Source organism: Dromiciops gliroides, chromosome 1 (assembly GCF_019393635.1).
Source record: "Dromiciops gliroides isolate mDroGli1 chromosome 1, mDroGli1.pri, whole genome shotgun sequence".
Lineage (NCBI taxonomy): Eukaryota > Metazoa > Chordata > Mammalia > Microbiotheria > Microbiotheriidae > Dromiciops > Dromiciops gliroides.
Window position 1 is genome coordinate 671,292,395 of NC_057861.1, and position 13,532 is coordinate 671,305,926.

General features: G+C 44.5%; 1 protein-coding gene across 17 annotated transcripts in view; it reads left to right on the plus strand.

Annotated features, from left to right (window-relative positions):
• OBSCN (obscurin, cytoskeletal calmodulin and titin-interacting RhoGEF) overlaps nucleotides 1-13,532 on the plus strand; it is a 325,223-nt gene that overhangs the window by 280,331 nt on the left and 31,360 nt on the right. For all 17 annotated transcript variants that reach the window (XM_043975986.1, XM_043975988.1, XM_043975987.1 and 14 more), the window contains 5 exons: nucleotides 2,800-2,968; nucleotides 6,464-6,545; nucleotides 8,567-8,767; nucleotides 11,198-11,258; nucleotides 12,940-13,017. In XM_043975986.1, the coding sequence (XP_043831921.1) occupies nucleotides 2,800-2,968; nucleotides 6,464-6,545; nucleotides 8,567-8,767; nucleotides 11,198-11,258; nucleotides 12,940-13,017 (591 nt within the window). The remainder of the gene's footprint in view (nucleotides 1-2,799; nucleotides 2,969-6,463; nucleotides 6,546-8,566; nucleotides 8,768-11,197; nucleotides 11,259-12,939; nucleotides 13,018-13,532) is intronic.

Here is a 13,532-nt window from a genome sequence, read left to right on the forward strand (position 1 = left end):
TTCAAGCCCTATCCCTGACACTTACTAGCCATGTGACATGGAATAATTTTTTTTAATTTCTCTGAGCCTCAGTTTCCTTCTCTGTAAAATGGGGGTAATAAACCTTGCACTAACCTTAGAGAGTTGCTGTAAGGAAAACGGAAGTGTTTAGTAAACCTTAAACCATAAAGCAGTCAAGAATAGAAGCTATCGATGTTACAGGTGCCAGTCCTGTGCCAGAGTATCCTGTGAGGGAGACAGAAGGAGGAAAATGCAGGTTCTCTGTCAGAGGGAGCCCAGTCTACATTCTTCAAGTCTAACTAACATTAAACAGGGGCATCTAGGTGACCCAGTGGATAGAACACCAGTTCTGGAGTCAGGAAGACCTAAGTTCAAATCCAGCCTCAGGCATTTACTAGCTGTGTCACCCTGGGCAAGTCATTTAACCCCGTTGGCTTCAGTTTCCTCATCTTTAAAATGAGGTAGAGAAGGAAATGGCAAACCACTTTGGTATCTTTGCCAAGAAAACCCCAAATGGGGTCACAAAGAGAAGAGCTGGACACAACCAAAATGACTGAACAATATTAAACGATAAAGACAATATAGAATTACTATGTGGCAGCTAGGATGGTGCAGTGGATACTGTGTTAGACTTGAAGTCAGAAAGATCTGAGTTCTTAAAAGACCCTGACTTTTAAGGACCCCCCCCTTTTTTTAAAGAGGCAATCGGGGTTTGATTGGCCCAGGGTCACACAGCTAGTAAGTGTCAGGCCAGATTTGAACTCGGGTCTGCCTGACTCTAGGGCTGATGCTCCATCCACTGCACCACCTGGCTGCCCCTTAAGACACTTTCTAGCTTTGTGACCCTCGGTGAGTTACATAACAACTCAGCCTCAGTTTTCTCATCTGTAAAATGGTCATAATAGCATCTACCCCAGCCTTATTAGGATCAAATAATATAGCAAATATGAAGTGTTTTGTAAAAAACCTTTAAGTGCCATTCTCATAAGTGCTATTATAGCCAGCGAGGCCTTTAGGAGCCCAAGGGAGAGAGAGATTCTCACTGGTGGAGGTTTTCATGGAGGAAATAGGATTTGATAGGGCCTTGAGAGATGACTGGGACTTGGATAGAAATAGAAATAACATCTATTTCTGTAGTGCATTAAGGTCTGCAAAGCACTTTTGTCACAGCAGCCTGGTAAGTTAGGGAGCCTGAGAATTATCATCCTCAGTGGACAGAGAAGGCGAAGTGGTTGTGTCCATGGTCACCCAGGCTAACCCATAAGTGCCAGAGCCAGGCTTTCTCACTCCAGGGCTGCCTCCCCCTCCATTCTTTGGCTCTGACAGAAAGCAGGGGGAGAGGGCATTGCAAGTGAAGTGGAAACCTGAGCCTTGCCTGTTTGGAGGACAGTGAGGACACCAGCCTGACCGTCCCGGAGAAAGGGCACATCCTAAAGCCGTTCCCCAGTGGGTCAGAACCAAGATGGGACCAGATCCTAAAGAGCCTTGAATGCCAAGGCCAGGAGTTTAGGCTCAACTTGTGGAGGTCCCACCCTGGCCCAGATCCTCCTGATCACCCATCTGGACCATTGCAATCATGTCATCCCAGGTTTTTCTGCCTCGCCTCTCTTTCCCTGCACTTCTTTCCCTCCTCAGCTCACAGCCCGATGTTGGCTTCCTATTGCCAGCTGAGTGAAGTTATTTAACACACCTACAACAATCTGATTCCATCCTAGTTTTCCAGTCTTACATTAATCCCTTCCATACATATTAGCCTTTAGCCAAACTGTGTCCCCCACCGAAGGACCTCTGCTCATATGGTTCCCTGTCTAGAATGTCCTCCCTCTTCTTTGTCTGCTAAAGTCCTACCTGTTCTTGAAAGCTCAGCTAGAGCGTCACCTCTCCTAGTAAGCCTTCCTTGAGCTCCTTTTTTGATGACAACCTTTGTCCCCCTAGATCATGCCCAACACCGTTTGCACCTCCTTAATGCATTTATGATGTCATATTGTTTACCATAGATTTCTGTGCTTCTCTCTTATTCCCCTGCTGGACTTTGAACTCTGTGACAACAGGGACCAGATCTTATCTAGACTGTCATTTTCTAAGAAGTTTCACATGGTATCCACTGAACAAGTGTTTGCTGGACTTGTTCCATTCAGTTTGACAAATGTTTATTAGGCTTGTGCTATGCGTGAGGTCCTATGTCAGGTGCTTGAGGAGATACACAGATAGATGCAACACAAAGCCTGCCCTCAAGGGACTTACAGTCCAACCAGCGTGAAGGAACCTTGCAAGATATAAGAGAGACAGAGACAGAGACAGAGAAATGAAAAGGAATGGTGCCAAGTGCCAGGTGAGATTTGATGAGGAGGTAGAGGAGGATCAAGGAAGGTTTTTTGGAGGAGGTGGTACCTGGGTGAGTCCTTGAAGGATTAGAGGGATTTCAACTAGTAGAGGCTAGGTAGGTAGATGAGGGAATCTATTTCTGGCATGGGGATAGCATAAAAATGCCAAACAGAAGATACCAGGACAAAAACATGGGACAGTAAGTAGTTCAGTTTGGCTGGACTATTCCATGCATGGAGGAAGAAGTGTTAGGTGCAACTGACACAGTAGGTTGGAGCTAGGTTGTGGAGGACTTCAAATGCCAGTATCAGTCCTAGTTCTTAGACCAAAGAATCCTGGAAGAAACACAAACTCTAGCTCCCCAAATGCTTGGTGAGCTCTGGGGTTGTATAAATAGGCAATATTGTGGGGGGAGGGGGGCTCTTGCTGATAGAGAAAGAATGGCAAGGCTGACATCTGACTTCATACCCTCAGGGCAGCACCTTGCTGACCAACAGTCCCCGAGTCTTCCAAGAACAAGAAGGTACTAACTACTCCCTGGTCTTGAAGGACATAACCCAGCAGGATGCTGGCATCTACACCTGCCTGGCCAGGAACACCGGTGGCGAAGTCTTGTGCAAAGCAGAATTGCTGGTCCAGGGTGGTGAGTTGCCATATGTACAGACAGGGGCAAGGGGGTAGATCCCTAGGGAGGTAGGAGCCCCCATTCATCCCTTCCCAAGCAGATCAACTGAGTCAAAGCAAGGGGAGCATGGGTGAGGAATGAAAGGGAATCAAGAGAAACTCCAAAACCAAGGGCATAACTAGGGGCAGTTGATGAAGCAAGTTGGGAGCCAGCTTTCTTCCCAAGGCAACAATCTACCAGTAGTTCAACTTACCCAGACTTTCTAGCCCTCAAAGCACATTGGGTCCAATGGATTCCCACAAGGTGACTCCTGCCCTCCTTGATGAACAGAAGCCCTTACACAGAGAAGCCCAGAGTTAGATGGAGCCTCAGAAGCCACCTAGTCCAACTCACATCCCTTCTGATAAGAGGTTACCCAGCTTCCTCTCAAAGACCTCTAGTGATAGGGAACCCACTGTCCCTTGTAGCTACCCATCTTACAGTTGTCCAGTTCTCATCTTTTAAAAGTAGTTTTTTGGGTTTGGTTTTTGACATGGAGCCCCAATCCCCTCCTTCTGCAACCTTCATCCATTGTGCTACCCTCTAAGGCTCCCCTTCCATATGATCACCCTTCATACTTGATGCCAACTCTGGCATTTCCCATAAGGTGTCTCTTCCGATGGGACCTGCCGCCATCTTGATCACCTCCTCTTTCTACTTTCCACAGCCTCTTGATAACATCAATGTCCTTCCTAAATCAGATGCAATTCTCTAGCTGAGATCCAGCTGAAGCAAAGCAAGCAGAAACACCAGCTCCTTCAGTCTGGACGTGGCATATTCCTTAACACAGTCCAAGATCACATGAGCCTTTTAGACCTCCATAGGTTATCATTTCATCCACCCCAAGAAGGGATCGCATCTCTTCTTTGGTTTTTCTCTTGCCCTTGAAATAGCTTTTAAAAGTACTTTTTATTGTCCTTAGCTCTTATCACCAGACTCAGTTCATTCTGGGTTTTAACACACCTGACATTAGTTATTCTTGAAGCGCAGAAGAGATCATATCTGACTACAGAAGTCTCACCTGAGTTTTGGTGGGATGAGTCTACCTTTCCAGAGCCACATTCCAGGCACAGGACTCATCCCACCAAAACTCAGGTGAGACTTCTGTAGTCAGATCTATCTTCCCAAATTCAGCTCCCTAGCTCAACTTGTTCATTCCCCATACTTGGGGTTCAATCGTATAGACTCCATAGGTGTGCATAGAGCTTGGGCCAGCATACCCAGCCTCTGCTCTATTGTGTCTATGGGAGGCACCTAAACCCATAGACTTTATTGCCGGCTGCCTCTCTTCTTGGATATTGTCTTCTGGGAATTACTGGTCTTCTCAACTGATATTCTTCTTCCTTTTTTCCAGCTTGTTTCTTTGGTGAGCTCTGGGTTTGTATAAATAGGCAATAATGGTGGGGCTCTTGCTGGTGAGGATAGAGAAAGAATGGCAAGGCTGACATCTGACTTCACACCATCAGAGCAGCACCTTGCTGACCAACAGCTCCTGAGTCTTCCAAGAATAAGAAGGCACTAACTATTCCCTGGTCTTGAAAGACATAACATTTGATAGATGTGTGTGAGAGTTCTCTGTTCCTCTCCATTTTTAGTTTAGAACCCTCTGGCTTAGATAGTCTATTGAGTCAGCATGATAAAGTGATTCTAGATTGTAAATCAGAAGAACTAGATTTGAGCCTTGACTTTCCTCCTTGTTAGCTGTGTGATCATGTATCAGGTGTTCAGGAGGATGAGCACCTCTGGTGTGAGCCCTTCTCAGGGCTGATCATCCACCTTTGGGGTCCACCTTTCACTCAACTCTTGCCTGTGGTTCCAAAAAGCTGCAACATGTGCATAGGCCACACGTTGGTAAAACCATCTTGGCAGATGGGCTAAACCAGGTTGAGGGTAATTGGCAGGCTTCAAACCCATAGGTAAGTTAAGAGGGTGTCTACCTCAAGCATGTGAAAACTTCCCCCATCAAAACGGGCAGATGAGAACAATTTGTTCCAATAGCCATGAAACAGAGTGGAGTCTTAGAGCTTGGCCAGGCATGGAAGACACCAAGGTCATCCCACTGAATCCTAGGCAGTTATCTTGGCTTTTCTCCTGCCACTGGACTTTGATGACTCTGGAAGAGAGAGTGAGGTTGATGACTTTGTGCAACTCTGCCTGACTTTGATCCAATTCTCACAGGAGTCAAAACTTCACCCCATGATTTCACTGCTCTTCAAACATGAAGGACAAATGACAACATAATCTTCCCGGACTTCAGTCTCCTCATCTGTAAAATGAGGGGTTTGGACTAAATTATCTCTAAAGAAAGATCCTTCTATCTGTCATTATGTGATTCTGCTTGTCCCCAATTCAGCGTGAGTCACTGAACTTGGCATATGTGTCCAGTGTCCACTGGCACCCCTCTCTACCCCATTAGTGCACTCAAGCCCATGATAACTCTTGAGTTCACATAACTATCAAATAAAACAGCCTCTGGAAGAGTCTTTATGTGAAGCAAATTGTCTGTAGTCAGAGTCCCTGAGACTCCTTCAGGGAAGTTTTCCTGACCATACTCTGCATAGACCATCACCCACCCAAGTTTTGGACCCATTGCTTCCAAACTCAGACCACATTTTCCTGCCTATCACCCTAAATCTGTCACTTCATGGACTTCTGGCTTTGAGTCCTGAAGTGGTTACCTAATCTCTCTTATGAGGAATGGTCCATATGCCTCTGGTGAACACCCTATTAGTGATAGCAGCTCATCCTGGTACCCCAGACCACCCCCCAGACCCTTCTCTTTTTCAAAAGTTATACTTCATTGGGCCTCATCATGACTTCAGTCGGGAACTCAAAACAGAGACAAGTTAAGAGGGAAACACAAGATGGTCCATTGCTCTGGAAGGAAGGGAAATTGCAAAAAAGGAGACAGCTCTATATTAAGAGTCAGGAGGCCTGAGTTCTAATCCTCCTTGTGCCACTACCTATTGTGTGGCCTTGAGCAAGTGAACCCTTCCCCCCCCCCCACAAAAATGCTTCAATTTTTTCATGCATGGATAAAATGAGGGGTTTTAATAAGAAACTCTCAAAAATCCTTCTGGCTTTAACCTATTTTCTAAGGTCTGTTCCAGCTTTGACATTCTATGCTCTCTATCCTAAGATCCCCTTCAGTTAAGACATTCTGTGGTAGCTATGATTCCGAGTGGTTCTTGGCAATGTCAAATGCTCCAGAAAGCCCAAAGAGGTTTCAGACTTGACAGAATCCTGGCCATGGATTAGTGAGGACCCGTTCATGAGACAGGGCTGATCTGGGGCTTGGGAACTGGACCACTTCTCACCAAGGGATGGGAATAGAATGAGGGCCCTCCTCTCACAGCCCTGACCCCAGGAGGGCAGTGATCATCATCTGGAAGTTGGGTGGGGAGAACAGAAAGAATGCCAACACTGGGGCCCAAGTTTCCCTGCCTCCTGAATTTCCTCTTTTATTTGACCAAGGTGAGGCTGAGCAGGGAGCAGAGAAGCAGAGTTACCGAAGGAAACTCCACTCCTTCTATGAAGTCAAGGAGGAAATTGGAAGGTAACAAAGGCTTTCTGGTCTATGAGTTTCATCGGGTTACTGAGATGACTACAGGGGCTGCCTGCATTAGTGCTCAGGGCTTCATCACCAGGAGGGACAGAGGAGTCTCTGGAGGACTTCCCTCCTGACAAGGATACAGGATGTGGGGCACAGAGGGGTGGAGAGTAGGATTAACAGTCAGAGGAGTTAAATTCTTATATAGCCAGTGTGTTTAGCAGCTTAGCTTCAGCATAAATCCCCATCCCAGTGGTCATGGAAAGAAAACAACCGGAAGCCAGGAGACTTTGGCTACATTCCCATCTCTGACACCAACTGTTATCATGGAAAGAGCCCTGAACTGCAAAGTCAGGAGATCTGAGTTTAAGTTCTGGCTCTGACATTAGCTTGACCTTGGTCCAGCACTTTACCTCTCAATTTCCTCTTCTGTGAAATGGAGTCAGACTGAATGATCTCAAAGATCCTATCTAATACCAGCACTCTAAGTCAGTTCAGCTCCCTGGGACCCAGTTTGCTCATCTGTGAAAGTGTGAACAATAAAGCCTTCCCATTCTGCTTATTTGAAGTGTTTATGAAGGTCAAATGAGATAATGGATATAAAAAGGCTTTGAAAAACATAAAATGCTATAGTGGGATTGTTCAACTTGGAAAAGAGAATGGTTTGTTTGCAGACTGATTAAGATTGACAAGTCTGTGCTGTACTAAAGGATGGTCTACTATTCTGTTTCTGCTGAGAACATGACAGAGTCAACATACTGCTGGATTTAGAGTCAGGAAGACCTGGGTTCAAATCCTGCCTCTTACACTTAGTAGCTGTGTGACTGTGAACAAGTCACTTAAAGCCTCTGAGCCTCAGTTTCTTCATCTGTAAAATGGGGATAATAATGCCTGTTGTGCTTGCATCATTTAACTTCTGAGTGGCCCAAGCAACTCCCTAAGACTATATGTTTACAGGAAAGCTTGCTGATCCATGTGCTTTCCACATCAGGAATTTCCTACACCATTGAAATCCTACACCAATTGCAATCTCATCAGGTTGTTGTGAGATATAAACAAGATTATATAAAGTGATCTGCATGCTATAAAGGTCATTATAAAGCTATTGTTACTAAAAGAAGAATCTGGGCTTCAGTCAGGCAGATTTTAATTAGACATACAAGAACACATCTCGTTAGTTTTTCTAAATTCATTTATGCACTCAACATTTTAAATAAACATTTATTAAGTACCTACTGTGTACAATGCCCTGTGCTAGGAATACAAAGATAGATACGACCTCAGTCCTGCCCTTAAGGAGCTTTCAGTCTAGGGTGGGGAAAGACACATACACAAATAACTATGATATAGGAGAGAATGAGCTAAGTGCAAGGCAAAGATCCGGGCAAACTGTTGTGAGAAATTTAAGAAGGTAAAAGATCACTTTCACCTAAAGAGAGTTGGGAGGTGGGGAAGGGTGTTTGACTAAGGAAGGCTTCATGGAAACTGTGGCATGTGGGCTTCACCTTGAAGAAAAAGAGATTTCAAAAGGCAAGATTCAAGCTGAGGAGAAGGGGTCAGAACGGAGCCCATTCCAGGCATGGGGAGCAGAGTGAGCAGAGATACAGAGGTGAGAGAAGAGAAGAGAAGAAGTGGGATGGAAAACAGTCTGCTTTGGGTGGAAGTATAGAGAGCCTGAAGGGGAATAGGATGCGATAAGGCTAAAAGAGTAGGTTGGAGCCAGACCGGGTCAGGGTCCATACTTTGTAGGGTGGGGTCAGTTCTCTGTATTTTACTCCACAGGTAATTCACTAGAGGTTTGGAGGGTAAAACAGTGATCTCAAGAAGATGAGACATAGCAGGGTATAGCACATAAGACTAGGTGACTAAGGGAAGCTGGGAATTTCTTTAGGGGGTGATATTCTTTTGTCTGAGATGGTTTCGGGCAGTTTCTCCAGGGTAACAAGGAACTAGATGAGGTAGCCTCTCAGCTCCTTTTCCAGTCCAATGGTCCCAACCAATATAACCTGGTGTCTCCCATTGCCTAGGGGTGCTTTTGGCTTTGTGAAGAGGGTGGAGCACAAAGGCAACAAGGTGTCCTGTGCTGCAAAGTTCATCCCACTTCGGACCAAGACACGGGCCCAGGCGTACCGGGAGCGGGACATCCTGGCCACCTTGAACCATAAGCTGGTCACCCAGCTCCTAGATGAGTTTGAGACCAGGAAAACACTGATTTTGATCCTCGAACTGTATCCTTTTTCCACTGATGCTGGAGACTCCCCTCCATAACAGGTTCTGTCTTGTGTTATAGTGTAAGCATTGGACTTGGAACCCAAGGGTTCAAGTCCTGTCATTTATTCATTTTAAATTTTTTTCAACCTTAATAGTATTTTATTTTTCCAGTTACATGTAAAGATAGTTTTCAACATTTGTTTTTATGAGATTTTGAGTTGCAGATTTTTCTCCCTCCCTCCTAGGTCTGAGTTCCTTTCTTTTATGCCCTAAGATCGATTTAATTCGATTTAACAAATCAAGAAACATATGTTAAACACTTACTATTTAAGTACAGTACAAAGCACCTGACTAGGTGCTGAGGATATAAAGACAGAAAGGAAATGCATCTTGCCCTCAAGAAGCTTCTACTCTACTGGGAAGATTCATGAACACAGATGAGAAAATCCAAGGTTAAAAAGGAAAAGATCAAAAATAAATAAATATAGATAGATAGATGAATAAATAAATAAATAAATTCATAAGTAAATTAATGAATAGATAGATAGATAAGTAAAATGGAAAAGATCATTAACAGTTGGGAAGATTAGGGAAGGTCTTGTGTGGGAGGCACCGAGCCAGGTGAGTCTTGAAGGAATTTAAGGATTCCAGAGTCAGAGGTGAGGAGAGAGAGATTCTAGACATGGGGGAAAAGGCAGGGATTTGGGAGGTGGAATATTGTACATGAGGAACAATGAGCAAGTCCCTTCTGGTGCTGCCATTCTATTATGCTGGTTTCTGTTCCTTTGAGTGGGGCAGGGGACACATGTGTCTCCCCAAGTTCATGGGGCTATTGGGGGAAAGTCAAATCCCTGCATTCCTGATTTGTGTCCATAGATATAAAAATAAAACATTATTTTTCATTTCTAAAAAATCAAAGATCTATTAAATTGTTGATTTCCTAATGTTGCCCTAAATTGAAATCCTCTTTATAAGATTGGAGATTTGGGCAAATATTGCTAGACTTTATCAAAAAGTTCTTCTGATTGGGGCAGCTAGGTGGCGCAGTGGCACTGGCCCTGGAGTCAGGAGGACCTGAGTTCAAATCCGGCCTCAGACACTTGACACTTACTAGCTGTGTGACCCTGGGCAAGTCACTTAACCCCAATTGCTTCACCAAAAAAAAAAAAAAAAAGTTCTTCTGGTTTCTTTGTACCAGTATCTTGGAGGGTCAGCTATGGTCTAGTGGAAAGAACCCTGGACTTGGAGTCAGAAGAACTAGATTCAAATTCTGACCTGACCACTTCCTAGCTATGTGACCTTGGGCAAAGACACTTCTGCTCTCTGGGTCTCAGATTCTTTATATATTAAATTGGAGGCAACCAAGTAACACAGTGAATAGAGTACTGGACCTGTAGTCAAGGAGACTTGAATTCAAATCCAGCCTCAGGTACTCATTCAGTTGTGTGACCCTGGGCAAGTCACTTAACCTCTGCCTATCTCAGTTTCCTCATCTATAAAATAGGAATAGTAATAGCACTTCCTTACTGGGGTTGTTGTGAGGATAAAGTGACATAATGTTCATTAATGTTTAATGTTGATATTGATGAAGCACTTTGCAAACCTCAAAGCACTATATGACATGCTAGCTATTCGCTTTTGTTCAAATGAGACTGGATTTCACAATTGGATTGGATTGAATTGGGTTGGGTTGGATTGGATTGGATTGGGTTGGGTTGATCTCCATGATCATGATCTCCAACGTCTCTTACAGCTCCAAATAACACAATCGTACAAGTCATTTCCCTTCTCTGGTGCTTCAGTTTTCTTATAAAATAAAGATGATAGAATTTAACCCTAATTCCCTGGCAGAGTTGTTTGTGAGGATGGAATGAAATAACAGATCTAGAGCTCTTTGTAAATCATAAAGCACTATAGAAGTAGCAGCTACGGAGCAGCTAGGTGGCACAGTGGTTAAAGTGCCGGCCCTGGATTCAGGAGTACCTGAGTTCAAATCCGGCCTCAGACACTTAACACTTACTAGCTGTGTGACCCTGGGCAAGTCACTTAACCCCAATTGCCTCACTAAAAAAAAAAAAAAAAGAAGTAGCAGCTACTTTTAGTATTATTAGTACATCACTTTTGAATGAACCATGTAATGTTTGGGGGAGTTTTTTGTTGTTATTTAGTCATGTCCAACAGTATGTGAACCTGTGGGGTTTTCTTGGCAATGATAATACAGTAGTTTGTCATTTCCTTCTCCAGTGTGTCTACATTTTACAGATGAGGAACTGAGGCAAAATAGAGATCAAGTGGCTTACCCAGGGCCACACAGCTAGTAAGTGTCTGGGGCTGGATTTGAACTCAGATCTTCCTGACTCCAGGCCCAGTGCTCTATCCTCTGCACCACCCAGCTACCTCTCATAAGATGATTACTACATTCTAATTATCCTTGACTACAACCTTAGGTGTTCCTCTGAAGAGCTCCTGGACCGCTTATACAAGAAAAATGTGGTGACTGAGACTGAGGTAATACAATTCTCTTGGTCAGATTGCCCTGTGTGATCATTACATTCTCTCACTAGCTCATTCCCTCCTAGTCCACACTAGGGTGCCAAAAGCCTGGGCTGAGGACATGGGGAGAGCAGGAGCGGGCAGGATGACTCACCAGGGAGCTGCCATTAAGCTCACTGCCTACAACTCCACCTTGTGTTCCTTTGCAGCAGTGGTTCTGAGGACTAGTGAATGAAGAGAATTCCATGGCTCATGTGGGCAGCTCATTTGACTTTCAGGCAGCTCTTTAGGACATGTGACTTGATTTATGATGAAATAAATACTTATGGGGTATGGGAAGATCACTTTGTGTCTTTTAAAAAAGAAGTCCACGTGTCCAGGGCAGCTAGGTGGCACAGTGGATAAAGCACTGGCCCTGGATTCAGGAGGACCTGAGTTCAAATCTAGCCTCAGACACTTGATACTTACTTGCTTTGTGACCCTGGGCAAGTCACTTAAACCTCATTGTCCCACAAAAAAAAAAAAGTCCATTATGTCACAAGGCTAATGATCTCTTCATTTTCACTAATGAAGATCGAATCATAGTCCCTACACAACATAGTAGATGGTCTTCAAGAACTGTTTTGGCCAAACAAATTTTTCACCTTGGGGATTGCCAATGGGCACATGGTAGTAGTAGTAGTAGTAGTAGTAGTAGTAGTAGTAGTAGTAGTAGTAGTAGTAGTAGTAGTAGTAGTAGTAGTAGTAGTAAGACTAACATTTATATAGTACTTACTATGCCAGGCACTGTGTTAAGCACTTTATCATTATTATCTCATTTTATCCTCATGACAACCCCAGAAGGTAGTTGCTGTAATTATTCCCATTTTACACATGAGGAAACTGAAGCAAATAGAGGTTGAGTGATTTGCAGAAAATAAGTGTTTGAGACTGGACTTGAACTCAGGTCTTCCTGAGGAGAAACCCAATGCTGTATCCACTGTACCACTTAGAAGATGTATATACTTAAGTGAAAATCTACCAACCTGAGGAGGAAAGGATGGTGGAGAACTTTGGGTTCAAGATAAAAAGAGAGAAAAACAGAAGTGCTATCCTTGAAGCAGTAATATTGGGGTGAGGGGAATGGATGACAAACACTGCCCAAAGCTAGAACACAAAAGGAATATAGTTACAGTGGAATACTGACCATCCAGACATGTGCTGGTGGTTTCTCTCTACTCTATGAGCATGAGTAACAATAAATCCTTCCCTTGCCTAGCCAGGCAAGAAAGTAAAGAAGTGATGAGGGAGGGGCAGCTAGGTGGCACAGTGGATAAAGCACTGGCCTTGGATTCAGGAGGACCTGAGTTCAAATCTAGCCTCAGACACTTGACACTTAACTAGCTGTGTGACCTTGGGCAAGTCACTTAACCCTCATTGCCCTGCCAAAAAAAAAAAAAAAAAAAAAGAAGTGATGAGGGAATGGCCACTCTGGACCTGATGCGGGCCAACAAGAGAAAACTGATGAGTGAAATAGGAATTGTGGGGAACCTTGGGAGAAAGTGAACATGTTATCTTAGGGCTCATGATAGTTTCAGGGGAAATAGAACATGATCAATATGTCCCATTATCTAAACTTTGCATCTCCCCTGGTGCCCAGTCCTGGGCTCTGCACACAGTGTGTCATTGAACATGAGCTCTGTATCTTTGTTCCTAGGTGAAGCTATACATAAAGCAGATTTTAGAAGGCCTCAGGTACCTCCATGATAATGACATCCTGCACCTGGATATTAAGGTATGACTTCAATGCAAGCTTCCCCTCGGTCCTTCGGCAGGTGAGGAAATTAGAACTGGTAGGGTCTGGAAAAGCCGACACATGGACCATTGGAGCTAAAAGGGACCCATAGATCACCCCCTTCCTTGTAGAGAGGATAGAACTAAAGCAGAGAAAGGGGAAGGAGCGTGCCACCCACTCAGATTGTCTCAGAGAAGGGACCAGGGCCCTGTGGTGGGGCTGTGTGTCGTGTGGTCTTGGCTGTTCTCCCCAACCTCTTCCCCAGTCTGTAAAAAGGAGAGGCAGCAGCGCATAGAAAAAGTACTAGCAGAGAGCCTCGAGGAAGTCATTTACTGCCTCCACACAGGCCTCCCTCAAGCTTATGGTCTAAGTTTGAGCCTCCTCCTCCTCCCACGGACACTGTGTGTACTTGAGGGAAGGAGTGAACCAGATGCTTAAGAGGAGGCTTTATATTAACCTTGTCTTTGCCATGTTGTCCAAGAGTAGTACTAGGTGCTTTCTGGGGAGCACACCTG